General features: G+C 44.1%; 1 protein-coding gene across 2 annotated transcripts in view; it reads right to left on the bottom strand.

Moving 5' to 3' along the window:
- The window catches only part of kcnn1a (potassium intermediate/small conductance calcium-activated channel, subfamily N, member 1a), a 48,486-nt gene extending 43,433 nt beyond the window's left edge, over positions 1–5,053 (bottom strand). Inside the window, exon 1 of one of the 2 annotated variants that reach the window (XM_076145106.1) lies at positions 3,610–5,053. In XM_076145106.1, the coding sequence (XP_076001221.1) occupies positions 3,610–4,902 (1,293 nt within the window). In that variant the 5' untranslated portion in view covers positions 4,903–5,053. Of the gene's footprint in view, positions 1–2,818; positions 2,999–3,609 lie in introns of those variants that run through there. The other variant, XM_076145107.1, reaches the window with a different exon arrangement.
- Between the last annotated feature and the right edge of the window lie 15,396 nt (positions 5,054–20,449).

Genomic DNA, 20,449 nt, shown 5'->3' with positions numbered 1-20,449 from the left:
TGTTGACTATCAACAGGTGAAATCAAGCTCAGTTCCAGGCATTTACCCAGAGAGAGAAACACACAATTAGAAACGGTGTGTAGCTAAGATGATGCTGATTCAACAGCTTAAATGATGATGCTATAGATCCATGTGAAGATCATGTGCAAAATAGCGCTGTACAACGAATTTGCAACATGAGGCCGTTTACAAATCTAATTCTAAGGTGACAGCAGTCAATGTTTTGCATTTACATTGGCAAAAGAAGTAAAAGCCTTTGTGCAGGTGTGTGTTCTCCGAGTGCGCTCCAATTTTCTATTACATTTACTGTGTTTTCAGCACGCCTGCTTGGTTCCTTTCTGATTAAATAACGGCCCCTTCTTTCTCACCCAGAATGCACCAAAGAATTCCCCAGGCTATGGTGTCCCACTGGGGACAGAAGACACATTCGCATATGAGTTTTAAGCAAACTCCTGAAAATAATGAAAGGAATAAAGAGCACCCTGACATATGGCCACTCACATCGCATCTAAATTCAAACCAAAACAAATCGTGCACGACCGTGTTCCCTTCATTTGGGGGGGTGTTGTAATTTCAAACCCTGTACGTTTCGGATTCTGGCCCCTCTCCACTTGTCGCAACGTATAACATGGTTAGTCACATTAGACCACTTACGCTTAACAACACTTGACTGGATATCCTCAAAAATGTGCCTTGTTTAAAGTAAACAAATCCATCAGTGTTTGTGATGCTGTAAGACACTGTCCCTGCAGGGGATATCACCATAGCAGTAAGTGGCAGGCATTAGAGTACTTACACAGGCTATCACAATAGAGGCAGCAATGCACCTTTCAAAGCAAAAGGCAGGACACAATATCGTACTACCTGCCATCAGTTCAGCGGGCTGGCGATCGGGTTTCAGGGTGTGTTGTGGGATACTGTAATTGTATACACTTGATTCGGCTTGTTCTGTCACAAGTGTTTTGTTTAAGGGGATTTCAGTTGGGGGCTGGGCAGGGGCCGTCTCATTAAGGGCAAGTCCATAAGATGTAACCACCACCCCGCAAATATCCCCGAATGGATAAACATGCCTGGCCGTGCCAAAATACTTTGCCCCGGTCGGATGTGAGCGAGGGGAAAAGGTTTCGTAGCTGCGTTTGTCTCCGGAGCCGGTCTAAGATTTCGATTGTGGTCAGATCTGTTGTTTCATGATCAACATGGGGTTATGGAATGAATGTGAGGTGTACTCTGTAGTTCAGTGGGGATCAAATACTGCAGGGGGAGACACTAGATACATTAGAATTACAAACAATAGAATCACTCGCTACAAGAAAATCTATGTAAAATATTCTATATATTATTCTATGATGGAATTACAGGCCCTTTCCCTTTTCACTTTTGATCTGTTTCTCTATTAATTTCTGTTCTCTATTGTGTACAACAGCCTGACAACTTGTTATAAACCCATCTGCTTCACACAGTGATCTATGTGTTGTTTATAAAGACATTGGACATGATAATATGTACACCCTTATATCCCTGACAGCCTAAATGGACAGACATACATCTATCTATCTATCTATCTATCTATCTATCTATCTATCTATCTATCAACAAGAGACATTAATTAAATTCCAAACTTCAGAATGAACACTGGGTGTGCCTCCTGGTTCTTGAGGTGTTGCCAGCAGGTTAGAAAAACAAAAGCTCTGGTGAATACAGCCTCTCATATAATGCCGGAACATTATATGTCTATATGTATTCTGTGAACGTATCTGAGCAATTCTACCTGAAAAGTTACCCACCCACACACACACACGACAAGACATTTTGGAATGTACCTCTTTTGTGCCGTGGCTTTCTCTGACCTTCTTACCAAAACAGCCTGATGTCATTTTTTCCCCAGAACTTTATGAAGAGAAAGTTTCCCTGGAGTCATTAGGTCATTTTGGACATTTGGTTCTGCCGAGGCCAAGATCAGAACAGTCATGTCAAGGTGTTTGGATGTGCCACCTCACGCTATGGGTGCAAGCTCGGCGGCTGAAAACCCCTGCTGCATTTTAAAAGGCAGTCTGAGACTCTTATTTAGATTCTGCACCCATCGTCTGGGGCTTCTATACATTCTGATTTTATCAAAGTCATCTTGTGACGTTTAGATTTCACTGGCAAATGAAGTAAAGGCAGATCTATCACAACCTAATATCAAACTGGAGGTCACTAAACAATCAGAAAAATAACTTTCACAACTAAAATGAAGATCTTCTGCATAACAATAACCCATATGTTGCCTGGTAACGATGATTAGTTGTCTTCTACGAATCAGATTCTTACGAAAAGAGACTTATGCTGAAAAAGCTAAATGAGGTAATATCACCTTGTTTTGGATCAATCTAAAGCTCTCAGAGTTGGCAGCAAGCTTCAGCAATCATGTATTTGAAAACCTTGCAGTCAGATTTACTTTTCCTTGTTTTTAATTTATCTTTGCAGTGTTTTGGATATCTGATTGCAGATTTAGGCTCGTACCTATCTGTCCAAGATCCAAATTGCATCCAATTTGTTTAACTGCCAACTTGTATAGAAAAAGAACACCCAACTCACACCTTTTACTTCTAACATTAAGATGTCTGATTGTAAGTATATACTGTATATATCAATGACATCATTTCCCAGACTGCTTATTATCCGGACACTAGTGTATCTCCCTTACTCCCTTCTCTCACAGAAACACCATCAGACTCACTACCACACTTTCACTTTGTCATAACTTCAATTACATCATTTTCTACACAAGTTATTTCATCTTATTTCATATCCCTTGCATTAAATTACACGTACGCACCTCGTTAATTCTGTCTCCGTCCATGTTGTGGTTTGGAATCTGTCAGTACTATTTAGTTGCTGGTGCTTGTGCTCTTGATTTTCTTGTTAGGTGGCATATTAAAAGTCCCTTGTGGTTTGGATCACCACAGATTTACCGCCCTGCTCTGGTTGGTTGTCCGGATTACTCTGACATGTTTTTGGCAACTGCAGACACAACTTTCCAGAATGACATGCATGACAGAAAGAGCTTAGAGATGCAGAACCTGTCACAAACTGGTCTTACTGAAGGCCTCTGATGAATCACTGTGTCAGTGTGTGGAAGCTAAAACATTAAACACTTGGGCTCCAATCACCTCTGTTAGAAGGAAACAACAGAGGCTTTGTCTGTAATTCAGCTACCAGCCAGCGTCATTTGAATATTTTCAGTCAGCTACTCAAAACAACACTGCAACATGGAACAGGTGTGTGTGCGTGCGTGTGTTCCAGCGCGCGTCTCTGTGCATCCTTACGCGTGCGTGTGTGAGCAAATGAAACAATTAGCGTGTTGGACAGTCATATCGCGCTCTATAGGTTACATGTGTCACACACTGGTGCTTTCGGAAAAAACTGTCCGTTAAAGAATGACGATCCAGATACACGGCTACACACACGCACACACTAGCTACGCGCACACACCACACACATACATGCGTGCGCTCTATCAAAATCATATGACAGGCGTGGTCATTGAGTGAAAACGTTGAAGTCAGTTTGTTTTTATAGCCAGGAGCTAATTACCTCCGCTATGAAATGAGCAAATGAAACATCTACCTTGTGATGTTCGATGCGTATCCTCTCCTCTCCTTTATGCGGGCTCTCTGGCCACAGGTGATAGCTTGAGCCGTAGTTGGGACTGTCTTGGGTGCTGTTGCTGCCCGTCGCAGACGAGTTCCCCGCGTAAGCCTGTTGTGTTACCGGGGGGGTTACACGGGAGTCGCGGCTGTGTTGCTGCGTCTGATCGCCTTGCGCCGCGATCCTCCCAGACTTATTGCGGTCTTGTTCACAGTGCTGCGGACGCTGGGGACAGAGCCCCAGTGCGTCTTGCTGCTGTCGCTGCTGCTGCTGCTCACGCTGTTGCAGCAGTGGAGCCTGGTGAGTCCTACATAGCTCTCCTGAGCCGCTGGCGCAGTAGTTGATGGGCAAGCTGCTCCCCACCAGTAGCTGTTGCTGCGCTCGTAATTGTGGGAGCTGTTGCTGCTGCTGCTGCTGCTGCTGCTGCTGTTGTTGGTGTGGATCCTGAGTCTGAGACTCAAACGCTCTCCTGTTCGCCTCGGTTGTCTCGCATACATTTAAAGAGCGCCCTTCCTGCAAGTTTGCACGGATTCCTTCAGGGGAGGGGTCCCTCTGTTGGAGTCTTAAATGACTGTGCTGTTGATGCTGCTGCTGCTGCTGCTGTTGCTGCAACAACTGCCTGTGGTCTCGGTGCCCTCCTGCTCCTCCTCCTCCCCTGCAGCGTTCCACGATGCTTGCCTGTTGGTAATTATTGGCACTCCTTTGGAGCCGATCCCCCCTTTTAGATTCCCGGGAAAACAGCAGAGAGGAGGAGGACGATGTTGTTGGTGGCGGTGGTATAGGCGGCGGAAAAGATGGGGAGGGCTGCGGTGGGAGAGGGTCGACAGGATGGAGCGGATTTTGAGAAAAGCTCGCCTCCTGCACGGAAAAGCTGCAGTGACAGCTTGGAAAAACAGGCTGCTTCCCCGACTGCGGCGGCGGCGGCTGTTGCTGTGAGCCCGCCGCGGCCCAGGGATCCTGCTGCAGGTGCGCCGGCTGTCCAGCGCTGGGTTCAATGCCTCGGTGTGAAGGTCGCTGGGTGGTGTCGTAGACCGCCAGAGGTAGTGGGTCGCCGCTGTGAACAGGTCTCCGAGAGGGCTGGCTCAGACACGGGAGCTCCTGGAGGCTCTGGCGGTGTGCGGCGGTGGTCGACGTGCGGTCTCGGTTGTGAGATGAGGGCGGGGGCGGCAGGCTGAAAACAGGGGCGACTGGGTCTCGGCTCTGCTCGCTGCTTCCTTGCTTTTCGTCTGGGGGTAGGTGCTGATGGACAGCTCCGCCGTACCGATGCCGCATCCCCTTGATCGCCTCGTCTCGCTGTGCTCGCTCCTTTGCCGTGCAGAGCTCCGACACCCGCTCATTGCGATCAGTCCCAGCAGAACAGGACCGACTTGTATCATTGGTAGGTTTGACCAAGACCTGCCTTAAAACGTCACTGTAGAGCCAAAACACCGCCTTCGACTGAATATCGGTTCATCGCCTGCTATGCGCACAAGTTGCAGCGGATCGATCACTTAAGATATAAGAACGAGACGATCAAGATGCGGAAATCTCTTTAAATCCTGTTTACGCAATCTCTCATCTAAAACCACACACTTTGTCGATGTTGCCATAACTGCTACATCCTCCCAAATACATCCGGCCTGTCAAACAATATGCTTTGTAATTCAGCTTGAACATAGCTAAACCCTAATGATCAACTCTTATCTCTAGATCACCTCCTAGTTTGATGTGTTGTCCATCAAGTGTCAGCATTGCAGGAATAATTAAATGAACAATAAAAACAGGCTAAAACGTTTCCACTTGTTGGCCCAGTGAAAAGTATTGAATGAGCAGGGCTGTAACGATGACCTAATACCATAAAGCCTGAGCCTTGCAGTGTGGTATTTAATAATTTAGTAGAATATGCCTGGTTTTGTATTACCAGGTAGAAATATTTAGCATGGGTGCTGCATGCAGAGTCTGCTTGCTGCTGCTGCTGCTGCTACATGCTTGCACTAACATGGAATGGCTTTAACGTCACGCCAGTCAGAAAAGCAGGAATTTAGGTGCTGTCTGTGTTCCTGAAAACATTCCTCAGGTGGAGTGTTGGACAAACCCCAAACACTTTTCAGGCTGGAGGAGAGGCAGTCATGTCATTTGCAATACTAACAATTTAATCACAGTTTTAGCGCAAGAGAGCAACTGCAGCCAGAAAGAGTCTGGCTGCAGTTGGCTGACGGAGGGAGGGAGAGGATAGAGGTGAAAAAGGAGCCAGCTTTTCCATCATACGTTAGCCTTTCTTAATAAGTAATAATACTTTACTCAGAGCTGGCTCAGCCATTTGAGAGTTTTGATGGGGCTAAGAGTGCAGCGGTGGCAGACTTTTGCCTAACCACTGTAAGAAAGCTCGGGTACATTCTGTTTTATAGCTCCCGTAAAGCACTGCAGGAATTTGGAGTGGAGCTGCGGCCAGACCTGCATTAGAAACCTGATCATTTTCATTAAGTAATTGGTCGCTGTGACCTGTGAGTTCCTTGGCAAGATGAAGTTTCATTTGCTGGTTTGGGAAGCAATGTTACTGCTTCCACATGAATAATTAAATCAAACTTTACAACTGTTGTTCACACACACACACACACAGACACTCATTCACCTAATCTTGCACAAATGCACGCAATCCTCTCCAAGTCTGTCTCTCTCCCCCCTACACACACAACCACAACACTTCAGTATATTACTACTATACTCCACTTTTATTGTCATTATCTGGACATACTGCCGCCAAAGTAGAATGCCTCTTGGATTTGTCCCACCCCACCGAGTCGTTTTGGCTGGGCTGTCCATGTGGAAAAAGCATATTGTGTCTCTGTCACTGCTGGCTCGTGGAGGGAGAACAACGGAAGATCTTTGACACTAAAATGGTAGAGGAGGAAACACGGAGGAGGCCAGCAGCTCTGCACGTAACGCAGGAAGTAGATAAGAAGCTGTAATTACCGAGAAAGAGAAAACCAAGCAGAGTGAAGCAGAGAAGTGTGTGTGTGTGTGTGCGTGTGCGCATGAGAGAGAGAAACAGATAGTGTGTCTGTATGGGTGTGCACCCATGTGTGTGTGAGAGAACAGGACACAGATATCTAAAAAGAGCAGGTGCACCAACATACAGAAAAGATCAAACGAGCCGAGTTGAAAAGAGCAGGAGAAAGACAGAAAATATGTTGTACTGTGAAGTAAATAACATTAAATACACAGAGAGAAAACATGCCTGACATCTCAAAACATAATCATGGGATCACTTTGAGATAACTGCAAATGTCAGTCAGCCCAAGCCACAACAACACAGGTCACATATTCTGGACTAGTCTCAGTGTTCATCTCTGCTCTAGAAAGTTCATGTAAAAAAAGGAATTCACTTGTAAATAGGAAAGACATCCATGAGTTTAAACGTTTACAGGTTTACAAGCTTTCCCCCTTTACATTAATCTAATCTGCAGTCCATTGATTTGTGTCTGGATGCAGTGCAGTCTCTTTCCAGAAATGCAAATGTCCGTTGGAAGGGTCCACTTGATGAGGCATCAGCCGCACCAGTTGCCTTTTTCGAATTTATTCCAAATGTCTAAAAGGGGTTTAAGGATTGGATGCCCTGCTTTTGCAATCGGAATATATTTGGAGTGGGATTTGAACCCCCTCAATTTAAGGTTCAGCTCTGAACACTGAAGGCTCTATGTAGATTAGGAGTGCAGATGTTTGGCCTCTGTCCTGTCACAGATGCAGTAGGTAAGCTGTGCTTGGGTTTAAGTTTTGAGATCTCTTCATCTGTGAGCTTCAGTTGATCACTATCACGTGTAGCTCGCGCGCACACAAGTGACTGACAGCCAGTTGTGTGTTGCCTAGCAACAACAGAACGCCTCACAACCAACACACAGCCATGTTATGCACCAGCCTTTACTATTTCGATATACATCAGGGATATTTTACAAGTTCTAGCAACCTGGTGGTGTTTTAGTAACATTTTGCTTTGGTTACCAGCTTGTTACAGATGTTTATATTACTAATTAGAGATCTTACACAGACATTAAGACCTTTTCTTACTGTCACACAGATTCCCTCTATAAAGACATTTCCTCATAAATGATTGAGACAGAGGAGAAATGAATGTACAATGTATTATGAATAGAAGAGCCAAAAATAAAGGCAGGTGTTTTAATTTTAATGGGTTTGTCTACAGTGATGTGACGATGCAACTGCACATCAAGAGTTAGGGGCAGGGTGAGGAGCTTAAGCATCAAGAGTGAACCCCTGCTCCTTCGCATCGACAGGAGCCAGCTGAGGCGGTGCAGGCGTCCAACTGGGAAACTTCCTGGACGCCTCCCTGTAAAGAGGTGTTCCAGACATGTCCAATTGTGCATGGAGAACACGGGCCACACTTAAGAGGGGCTATCTATCCCATCTGGCCCGGGACCGTCTTGGGATCCCCCAGGAAGAGCTGGGAGAAGTGGACAGGGAGGGGCGTGTCGGGGCTCATTTGCTTGGCATGCTGAACCAGCTTAGCAGGGGGAATTGGATGGATGGGTTTGTCACAAGTGATACTGCTTTACCTAATGATGACTCATCAGTTCCCCCCATCTCAGAATTCAATGCAAATTCAATGCATTTTTTCACAATGTTACATCATCTTCCATTTCACAGCATACATTTCACAAAAAATGCAAAGTTCATCATAATCGTGTGTCGAAGAGGCACTCAGCTGCGTGTCAGAAATTGTAATGCATAGTGATGGATGCCTATACTGTTTGTGTTTTCTTGTCAAGTAGATCAAAGTCAAGAGCAGTGAAATAGGCTACAAGGTGCAAACACAAACTGCTTTCTCCCCCCAATCATTTTTGGGCAGTTTTAACATGAGAGGGCTGTATTCTGCTGCTTTCTAAGATGAGAATTCAGAGAAAACACATGTTCACCGAATTCAATCACCTTCAAACACCTTTTCAATGAAAATCCATCGCAAACTGTGTTAAAGACAATGGACAACAATATCCCAGAAACAGTCGGCTGTCGCTATAACACTGGCAGAAACTAAAACAAAAAAAAGACGTAGGAAGTCGCACATGCATGACGACGCAACCAGGAAATCAACACAACCCGCTAAGAACTTCTCCGGTCTTTCACACTTTCTTAAATAACTTCCTTTACTACCTAATCGTGATTTAAATAAAGTTGTATTGCTGCAGCACAGTTTTAAATGTATCTTTTGTGTTTTCAGACAAAGTACGAATAGGCGAAGCAAGAATATGTAAGAGTAGTGGCAGTTAACAAATAAACCAGCAATATACCAATGAATAAGTTTTACTTTATCAAGCTTTTGAAGCTGTTCAAACTGGCATTGAACTCCGACAACTCCGAGTGTGTATTTGTGGAGCAATGATCCTGATGTACTTTCGGTCCAATGGGACGTTTTTGAATAGAAGGCCTTTGGACTAATGGCATGGCACCCTGTGAAGATCTACATTCTGATTGGCTCTGATGTAGACTAGACTCAAACAAGAGCCAGGCAGACGGTGCTCTGATCTAAACAAATCTGTGGCAGCTGTGCTGTACTTGTGTATTCCCCTCTGCAGTACGCCCCCCCTTACAGGAAAACTCTTCAGATCAAAGAGGTGAAATTCAGTGAAAGTAAATATATAGATAAAAAGTGTAAAAGTTATGATGAAGTTGTGTTTTCTGGGGGGAAGAAAATGCAACATATGCCGAAATTGCCAAAAACTTTGTAGCAACCTCACACGGAAAGTAAAAGTTAGTTAAGTAACTTGACTTAGTGTCCTTCATGGGTGCATGCAGTATCGGATGGCTCTCTCTTTTCAAATCGAAATTTTTTCACATATTAGTGACTACAAAATGTATATTGGAACCTTTGTGTTTTCTTCCTTTTCTGATTACTCTGTCAATTCACCACACGTCCCAGCTGCTGCTGTTGTCTCACTCAAATGAAGGATAAAGAGTCTGGAGCTGCTGGAGTGGCAGCAGGCCCTGACACGGTGTTATGACTGGTAAATAATGTGACACAAACACTGTTGGACTGATGCAGCTGACCAGCGTAAACTCTGATAAGCCCCACATACGATAAACAACCACTGATATTAGAGATAAAAGAAAAGTCGTGACTCAACCCATGCATGGACAATGCACTCAATGCAGCCAATGTGAGACGACACTGAGGGCAGGCTTGGGACAGCCGGACGGAGAGATACGGGCTTCCAGCAAGAGCAGCAGCAGGGCAGCGTGCCCGATGGTGGAATTTATCTCTGACAGCTGAGATCATTAGTTAGATTTGCTCTGGTTACTCAAATGACTAAGCAGCTCTGCCATCATTCAGAAAGAGGCAGGTACACGATGAGCCATTGTTAAATATCATCTGACATGTTAGCATCCCAAGCTCCCATAAATGAGTGGAAAGACCTGAGCAAGGCAGACAACTTTGATTAAGTGTTTTCTATTACCGCCACAAGCAAAGCCAAGGTGCAGGGAATGATAAAGTGGCCTGTGCAGGCAGCAGCTGTAAATGCACAGGCCAGGTAACATCCAAGATGAGATGAGATGAGATGAGATCCCATTGAAGGATACTCAAGAAGCATCCTGGGTAATCCCGACACATGGCCGTAAGCTTAGAGGAGCAGAGGGGTGAGTGTTCTCATCCATCTCAGAGGATGAACAAGAGGGCAATTAGTCACCTCATTCCCCATGTAACGCCCCCCCCCCCATCATAAACACACACACACACTGTTATGCTCATTTCCTCCTTGGCTTGCGACTGGACACGCCATCACGCGACAGTTCTATTCATTTACCTTAATATTACATTTGCTCTGGTATTTCATTATGAGATTAGAGACTGACAATTAGAAGCAAATTCAATTGTTACCGCCAATTATATGGCCAACAATGACAGAAGTATGAAGTTAACTGATGACTGCTGTACAGAAAGTATACACATTTATTGTACATCAAAAATGTTGATAAGGGAAATAAGATTAATTGCTGCGAAATAATTAAATAACCCTTTTTTACTCTTATCAAAAATGGAGTAGAACGTTATCCCATTAAAATGGGTTATTACCTTTAAAATGCCATTAACGCCGCTTTAAACCAGGTGCAGCAGCGTTTATGTTTGGTTTCGCAGACATGACAGCAATGACAGAAGCATCACCGGGTACTGACAACTGACTGAATGGCAGCTGTGGTTGTGCGTGCCGGTTCGTAACGCACGACAACAGACATCTGCCTTTTTTGCTCCAGTGTGGTTCCAGTAGAAGCATTGGACCATCAACCTCTGTTCAAAGAGCACAATGATGTCATTGCATTAAATGGAGCAGATGATGATGAGGGGAAGTGAACGGGACAAAGGGGAAGAGAAAAACAGGCCAAGGTCCATTCATAATGTGAACATGTGTATTGAACGTGTGCACAAAAGGATGAACCTCATGGACGTCTTGCGCGGGTGAACACGTGTGCATACCTGCGTCGGCAGAAGGGACGAGCACGTGACAAAGATTTATGGTTTATGCAGTTGTAAAAATATGGTGATGAGAGGTAAAGAGAGGAGAAAGCTCATCACTAATGCAAAGGTTCAAAGACTCGGGCTGTTTCTCATCATCAGAGCCGCAACAAACACAAAGCACATGACCAACTGACCCCCCATATCCAACACCGGCAGGTAGAGACGGATGTCCTAACCATATACCAACGCTACACTCGTCCATATCTTTAAAGCCATCACCTTACAAAGACTATCAGAAACTTTGATCACGCAGGAAAAGAAATCTCAAACTTTAGATTAACAGCGTCTAAGGTTCACTGTAAAGGTTATTAGAGACACATAATAGACCCTGCAATTGCAATTTTGTCATGAGATCGTTTCACACACCTCTTTTCCCGCAATACTGAATTGTAATGCGAGGAAAAGAAAGGAAAATAAAGGAAGGAAAGGCAAAGGACATACCTTATCCGATGGACTTGGCACGGACTCTCTCCTTGTGGAAGACACATCAACGTTGATTGTAAATGACAGCTAGAAAATCAATAGTCTCTCGCTAAGAATGGGGGCTCTCCCGGTCTCTCAGTCTTCTGTGTGCAGCCTGGAATAACAAGGAACACACGCTTTGATTTTTTGCGAACACACACTCTCAGCTTATTGGCCGCTCGCCCTCCTTTCCTCGGATTTCCCCCCTCTCCTCCACCTGTTTGTGCTATGTTAAGCCTCAGCCATGAGAATTATTCTATTTCATTTTATTTTCCCTACGCCCGTTGAGCACAGCACCAAAACCTCATTGCCACCTCAGTGACACGAAATTAATTATCGCGAGGAGCATTTAATATGATTTACAGGGGATCAATACGATATTGACTTTTATCAATTCAAGGCAATAAAATAAGATTTGACACAGTGTGGGTCTCCCAGACAAAAAATGCTGATGGGAGCTGTGACAAATCCACAAAATCACTGGAGAGGGGGGGGTTTATGACCTTGTACGCGCTGACACCCCCCTCCTCCCTCTGAATTGATGCGGGGATTCCTGATGCTATTTTTAGCTCCTCGGTCTTGGAGAACCGTGCGTGGGTGGAGGAGAGAAAGACAGGATGAGGAGGAGGAGGAGGAGGAGAGGCAGGATGAAGCACGGTAGGTGGAGAAAGAGGGGAAGAAAGAAGAAGGAGAGGAGAAAGGGAGATGGATGAGGAGGAAAGGAGGTAGGAATACAAAAAAGGGGGAGGGAGGGAGAGGGGGGTTCCCATGCAGACTTCAGCTGCAGCAGCATCCACACAAAGCTCCCCACGGTGAGGCTTTGAATCGTGACCAGACAGCCAGGAAACGGAGAAGGGAGCGCCGAGTGGAGAGGACGGTACCACTGCTTTATTTGATTTGACGATTATTCAGAATTTACGCAAAAGGTTCTTGCAAAACATGCTGAGGAAAATAAGATGAATTACATTAATCTAATTGTATAACAGCCTAATACAAGGATGCTGCGGATAGTATTCAATAATAAATATACTAGTGTATTGGCATTTAGATTCTAAGGGTCTCTTTTGAGAAATAAAAACAACAAAGACAGCACTAAATAGTTAAAGGATAAAAGAGTGGAAAGGGATATGCCTTTATATTATCCATAGACTTAATATCATAACTGGGAAACATAAATGACCACAATATGTGAAACATGTTCCTTTAACCTTTAAGCAGTTTATATTAAATGTTAAGAGACTGCGTCACAACGGGCATCTGATAATCTGTGAGGCTCTGCTAGTGAATAAAGCATACAGTACATTTAACGCCTCTTTCTCTCACACTAACATGTTTATAATAATGTTCATATGCGAATGTAATTGTTTGAAATATATTACAATATTCTGCTTTGAGTGTTCTCGGGGCTATTTTATCTCAACACGTCCCCTTGTTTGTTTATTCAAATACGTTGGCCCTTTGTTGTCAAACAATGCACATAATCAACAGAGTGAACATTTAATCTTTACCTGCATCGTGTCGTCTAAGCCTGTACAATTATCCGCACAGACTGAGAGCAGGAGGCGATCAGAAGAGCCACACGCGGAGAGGTTTTATAATTCATCACCTGCGGACTATTTTTAGCTCCCGCTGCCGTGTTGGCGTCGAGGGTTTCCGGGTACATTGATGGCAGGTTTCCCCGTCACCCGCAGGTCACACGGCGGGGGAGACCCAGGCATATACGTTGCCGGAGAGAAATATCATATAGCCGGCAGAGGAGCCCGACAATGGCTGCTTTATACACCCTGTCGCAGATAATTACTAACCACGGGGAAAACCGCCGTGTAGGACGCGTGACAGGCGGGAAAGTGTGAAGTAAAACTCACTAATGGATATATGATAATAACAATGGAAACACTTCCGGCTTCGGCTCTGCGTCACTAGCTTTTGTTGGCTACGACAAAGGGCACACCTGAGGCCGTGTAACAGTAAATACTGATTTGATATCAATGCGCCAATCTAACGTAAACTCCCTGACGGACTATTTTTTGTACTATACTAGGAAACATTGTTTTTCAAAATACGACAAAGCTCTACATACTATTTACTACAGTCTACTACTTAAACAGTATATTCTCTATATATAAAACGTTCTGAACCCTTCACAGCTTATTTAAAACCACACCCAGTAGGTCATTAGCTCATCAGTGCATAAAGTAAAGGGTGACTCATTTTATTATGTAATCATGTCAGTGCATATCTTTGCCTATTTGGTCAAACCAAATTCTTATTTCAATGTCAGCAAATAGGCGATTATAAATGTGAATGACAAAAGGAAAATCCTTAAATATAATGGTGCTAAGTTAAGCAAAAAAGAACAATAAAGAACCTTGAACTGCTTGCACTGTCGAATCCAATGAGTGGTGGGCAGTAGGATGATGGAGTGATGATCCACTGTATCAAAAGGTTTAGACGGGTCAGTAAAAAGAGCAGCACAAGGCATTTTATTATTATTAGAATGATCCCTTAATGCTGAAAATGATAAAAAACCATCCAGGTACTAAACATCCAAGCTCAAACAGCTGGGGTTTTAAACAGTATCTATATGAAAACATGGATGAATGATTGTCAGTTATACTAAAAGAGATCAAACCAAAATAATATACATAAATTGAGAAGACAAAAATTAAAAACACTGAATGAGTCCGATAAAATAGGACGAGTGTGATAGGACGAGAGATGGGAAGAGGGGGACAGATTGCATCAGAAATGATCGGAGAGGAGCAATAGAAAGGGGGTAGTGGATGGGGGTAAATTCAGATGTTCTGGATGATAATGCTGCACGATGTCCTAATGAAAAAGCCCAGATACAATCTCTCTCTCTCTCTCTCTCTCTCTCTCTCTCTCTCTCTCTCTCTCTCTCTCGCTTTCTCTCTGGTTGGAAGAGGAAGGCCACTTTCTCCTCTTGAAGGGCCCTATCTGTCTAAACGCAGTGGGGGATTAGCTTTAGCTTCTACCAAAGTGTCCTCGAGGTGTGGAGAGCCAGTGAATCTATGCCTCCTGCCTGCTGGTTTGTCTGTCCCTCCATTTGTTTGCCTGTCTCTTGTGCCTGCCTACATGTCTTCCCATCTGTCCGTCTCTATGTGTGTCAACTTGGTTGTCTGTCTGGCAGCTGTTTGTCCAGTCTATGTACTTGTATTCCATGTGTATCTTTCTGCCTTTCCAGCTTTTGTCAGTCTTCCTCCCTGACAGCCTCCCTTTCTTGCATCTGTCTGCATGTTGACGCTGGAAGCCTCTCTCTGTTTGACTACCTCCATTTTGCTGGATGTCTTCGCTGCTCAGTGCCTCTATAACAGGCTGCCTGCCTGCTTCACTGCCTCTTTGCCTCTGAAAGCGTAGAAAGCGGAGGCTCAGCCCCACCCTGCTATTCACTCTGCAAGCTTCTTACAGTACATACAAGTTTACAATTAGACTGTTCTGCATGTGTAAATTTGGGTTACTGTGGCTAATTTAAAATGGAGCTGAGGGAAACAAAGCATAATGACATAGACACAGTTCTAATTAAGGAATTAAAGCAGCTTAGGTTTAATTTGTAACAAGGTCCCTTCAACAGACTACTTACCTTGAATAAGCTGTGACAGGATCCAGACTTAATCCAGAGGTGACATCATCTTCATCATCTTTAACTGCTTGACAGTGACCGGCATCAGCCATCAGCAGTATTGTTTTAACCTTCCAGGGATGCACTGACATTTAAGATTTTGGTCTATTACATTTTTTCACCAAGCCCTTGAGGCAATAGTGCATATTTAGCACACATTTGCCCTAGAGATTCATTGTCACGACTTGTCATTTCTCAATGCCAAAAAATACACACAAGCAAAATCTACATAATGAATATAATGATTATATTGTGCCTGCATTCATATGTTTCTCTAAAATAAAGATGAGTCAGTGATAGTTATTTCTAGCAATAACAGAGACAAATTTCGATGTCTGATATTCTGCAAATATGTTTCTTCCTCTTCTTTTTTAAGAATTTGCTATAATGACAACATAACCAGACATAAAACAATATACTGAGAACTTCCTTATAGTTGACTGAAGAGCAGAGGCTTCTCCCAGATGACAGATTCTTGTATTTTGGGTCTAGTAATGTTTGTTGGTAATGGGCCAGGCAGATGTGCTTGCCATCCATCAGCCCACAACGTCTTCCATGTGTCACCCACAGTCTATTTCCCTGTGGTGCTGCCTCTCTTTAAAATGTGTCATTTTATTGTTCTGATTTCTCTCTCTTCTCTGGGGAGTGGAATATGATTTCACAGAACATTAAGTGGATGGGATCTAAGGGAATAGCGTGGGGACTGGGGATGGTGGCGGTGCCGGTAGAGGGGCGATCTGGCCTAATTAAGCCCTCTCCACGTCTCCCTCCTTCCCCCGGCCACCCCCCAGTGTTTAGTTGGTGACTTTCACTGTCGAGTGTGAAGGGCAGAAGGAGTACTCCTCAAATCATAATCCTCCTGACTTTGGGAGAAAAAGGATTAGTCTAACACTAGCAGGAGCAGCCATGCAAAGGCTATAACGCATGCTTCAGCATTCTGTGCGTGTTAAAACCTATATTTCATCTCAAAAGACATAGACAGAGTAGGCGTAAACATAAAGGCATTCCCTCATGCTCTTGATGGGATGGAATTATATCAGCTCATGCTGGAGACACAGCTACAAATCAAAGCACTGCTTTGCATCTAACCACTTATACCCCAAATATTTTATAATGCAAGGTCATATGATCTCATAGCTTCATGATGACGCTCCTTTTGTTTGGGGTTTACACATATTTCATATAGGAGGTGTGACTTCATGTTTTCTGAATGGCTTTGACCCAAGCATCATTGCATGGGTGAGTGATGCCAGGTGAGTCCAGCCAGCAGAGTATTAACCTCTTTTTCTCGCAGGCCTACCAAGATAGCAGTCATCTCCCAAGCGGCCCCTGTAATTAGCCTCTACACCTTCTGCTGCACAGAGAACCGATAGAAAGGAATCTCCAGTAGAGGTCATACAGGTACGAAGGGCCAGAAACCAAACAGACGCTCTAAACACACCATCCAAATGACAAATGACTTTGAGTGCCGCCGTCAGCGGCACAGAGGCCTGGGGAGGCGGAGGGAGTGTGTGGCTCGAGGGGGGAGTCCTGCAGTTATAACACATGCCCCCTCCTGCATATCGGGCATGAGGCTCGGGCAAGCATAGGCTGATTGATGGCGGTGCCAAGACAACATCTCGTCAGGGACCCGGCGCACAAGGGTGCCTAGCGGAGTAATGATGGACGAGCCTGTAGACCCTACATAAAAATCGAACCCGGCATATATAACGCATTCCTAGCTCCGTTCTTAACCTGTAATGTATGTGATAGAAATTTGTTTTGCAATCCATTCTCACAGACAGTGATGGATGCCGAAAAGAAAGAGAGGAAAGGGGACAGACGGGAGAGAGGGAGGGATGAATGAAGGAATGGTGTGTATGTGTGTGTGTGTGTGTGTGTGTATGGGGGGGTCAGTTGTGTTAGAGGAGAACGTGAGTGAGAAACTCCTTACCACTGCCTGTTGCATTCATGCCGCGTATACACACATACAGTACAGGATATCGACTAACAAGCATAAAGTGTTGTGTTATGGAGTCTCCAAGGATTTCACAATTATTTGGTGATTTTTGCAGTTAAAATCCTGGATTTTGCTGCAGCAATTTCCCGAATTTTGCAGCAACTTGAACATCTTTTACTTATATTCACAAAATTTAAATAGATCTACATGACAAACAGAAACCATATACGTAGAACAACCTTCATTTTCTTGTGGGACCTGGCATCACAATTTCTGACACATCATCAACATTCTAACGATCATCTAACATTAATGTAAATACATTATTAAGAAAGCCAGCTGGGCATGTACCCTTTACACCCAACAGTAATGGGGCCAGCTTTCATGCACATGCACTGACATGTGTATGTTGTTTATACCTATTAATGCACACACATACACACACACATATGTGCACCCAACACCGACCACCTTAGTACATTGTTAGCCTACCAAACCCACTTGTCGTCACGAATCTCCCAGTGGCTGATGAATATTAGATGGGAGTGGATAATACCCCTGACAGAGGAGGCCTCCCTCCACCAAGGCAAGTGGGGCTACACACTCAGCAGTGCAGCCTGCCCACTGAGACCAAACCCAGGCTGGTAAGAAATCCCCTGTTAGTTGTAATCATGATACTGTGTAGCTGTGGGTGGCTGTCATGTGATGACTACACAAGTGAGAGATGGTGTGTCCATGTGCAAGTGTGTGTCCATATTTGTGCGTTTTTATGGGAGAGAGGAGGGGGCGGGGGCTGGGGTTCTCTTCCATCCATTTCCATAAAGCATCAATTGGATTTTACAACAATCGGTTCTTCATCATAAACTGTGTTACAATGGATTTGGAAGCTCTGGCCATTTAAGAAGAGAAGCTCAATTGCTTAAGTGACATTTGAGAATAAGTAGAGGGGAGAATAAAGCTGGCCGCAATGAAGCCTCCCATTGTTGAGGTCTTGTTTGTTGATTTCGCAAGGTTTTCACAGATACAATTAAAATTTGTACAATTGTTTTGGTGGAATATAAATCCAAGTTTGAATCTGGAGCACTGACGATGACTCCTTAAGAAAAGCATTTGGATCACCACGCTCATTTGTCATCTAATTAAAAGTCAGTCTCAAATACTAAGCTATACGAAATATTTGCTATTTACACAGGGTGATGCAAGGTAATCAGCATATCCAAGGCTCTACCCAACAGATGGCCTTGGATTATGTTCAACGCTTGGCTCCAGAGTGATGGAAATGTCTGACACAGGAACTGCCCCTCTCTATGGTTGTGGCTGCTAGATACAGTACATGAGTTATGTTATGTCATGAATAAGCGCTTAACTCATCCGCAATAATGGTTTTGATGACTGTTTTGACACTGTGTATTTTGTGAGTCAGAGCTGTGACAATTCGCTTTGACATTTTGATGCATTTCAGGCCTTTTGAACGTCTTCTGTCCGGTGTAATGAATCACTGATATCCTATCCTAATGTCTGCTATGCCTGAGCAGCCACCCAGGTACATTACCAGTCTAAATCCCGCAAAGCCTTAAAGCTGGTAACAGGGCCACCAGTCGGTCACTGGTACTGTAGCTTCTGGAAAATGCATTAGCTGATAAGTCAACCTAGGCTACCGTGTGTAATACTACTAGACAGTCTAGGCTATTGACATGATCACGCATTGTTTAGATGGCTTACATTAAGGATGTATAACCCCAGAGCACATGGGGTAAAGTGTGAGTTTAAACAGCTTTACACAGAAGAAGAAGGAAAATATATTACCAGAAATAATCAAATTGTGATTCTAGCATGAAGTGTTTTCATTTTCCAGTACAGGAAGAAAAAAATACTAAATACAATCTCTGAAATTAAAATAAAATTCAAGCTGCAACAGAACCAACGACCAAAAAATTCAACAACAAGTCATCCTCATATTTGTGTTAATAATATTCAGTCTTTTTACATTTGGCTGACAAAATTCAAAGCTTCACAATAAAAAAAAATTGCTTCAGATGCCAAATTTGTTTATCTTCATTTAGTGAAATGTCCCAGAACCTGATGTTTTTAAATTTTGCTACAATCTTCCGTTTGTGTCTTAACTCTGTGATGAGATTTATTTACAGACCAGAATCAGATTTGTGGCCTCTGTTGTGAATAAAAGAGAATTAATAGAGTTCCCTGCTTTTCCAAATATACAGTGTTGCATAACTGGAGGAAATCCAATGCATGAGTAAATCAATCTGCAATCACGTAGGTCATCTAGATCTGTAACTCTGCATAATCTTACATCAAGGAGTGCTGATTTCGATCTAAGTATATATTTACAATGTTTGAAAACATTTTGCATTGCCTCACACGGCATTATGAAGACATTTGGAGAACTTCTTCATTTGAATGTGATTATGTGGTGCTATTCTGTGGAGAGAGACGGTGGCAGGAAAACTGAGACACTGAGAACACGACCCAGTGTTTTTACCCGCTGAATAAATGAAAAAGACATGAAACCGAGCGAAAGAAGGGAGTCCGATACTTCAAACTCATTAACATGCACATTAACATGGTGTTGGTCAGGCCCCAAACATCACCCTGTCTAAAGCTAGAAGAGAAATACACTGGCTGATGGAGCTCCTGCATTGCATATTGATGAGTGTGACTGGATAGGATGACAGCGCAAAGTGAAACTAGAGACCCTTCCCAGCATGAGGCGGTGAGGGAGGGGGTGGTGCTTATGGCTGCGGTGGTGTGATTTAGCATTTTAACATTATCACTTAACAAGACAGGCCTGGCTCTCTGCCCCTGTGTGGGCCAGAGGAGAGCCGGAGGGAGGGGGGAGAAGAAAGAGAGAAAGAAGAAAAGGGGAAGGAGTCTATCGCTTGTCTCTGCCCTCTTGTTCCCAAGCCAAGCTCACCATCCTGACTCACAAACGACAAAAAGAGGAAAAAGGTAGCGAGAGAGAGAGAGAGAGAGAGAGAGAAATGGAGGGAAAGAAAACACACAGGGTGGGAGGGAGCATTTCCACTAGAAACTTAATTATGCATGGCAGGGCCGCTGTAGCAAAAGAGAGGAAGAGAGATGGATGGAGAGAGAGAAAGACGAGAGCACCCACCCACGCAGAGGGAGGAGAGGGCAGGTGGAGAGGAGGAGGAAGAGGAGGAGGAGGAGGAGGAAGGGCAAAGAAGATAAAATACAAGAGAGGTGGGGGTCTGTCATGCTTAAGGGGGGTCGTGGGTGGTAAAAGTTGTTAATACAC

Source organism: Genypterus blacodes, unplaced genomic scaffold, assembly GCF_046128005.1.
Source record: "Genypterus blacodes isolate CSIRO-AG114 ecotype Tasmania unplaced genomic scaffold, CSIRO-AGI_Gbla_v1 ptg000029l_1, whole genome shotgun sequence".
NCBI classification, from domain to species: Eukaryota; Metazoa; Chordata; class Actinopteri; order Ophidiiformes; family Ophidiidae; genus Genypterus; species Genypterus blacodes.
This window is presented reverse-complemented; position numbering and strand designations above follow the sequence as displayed.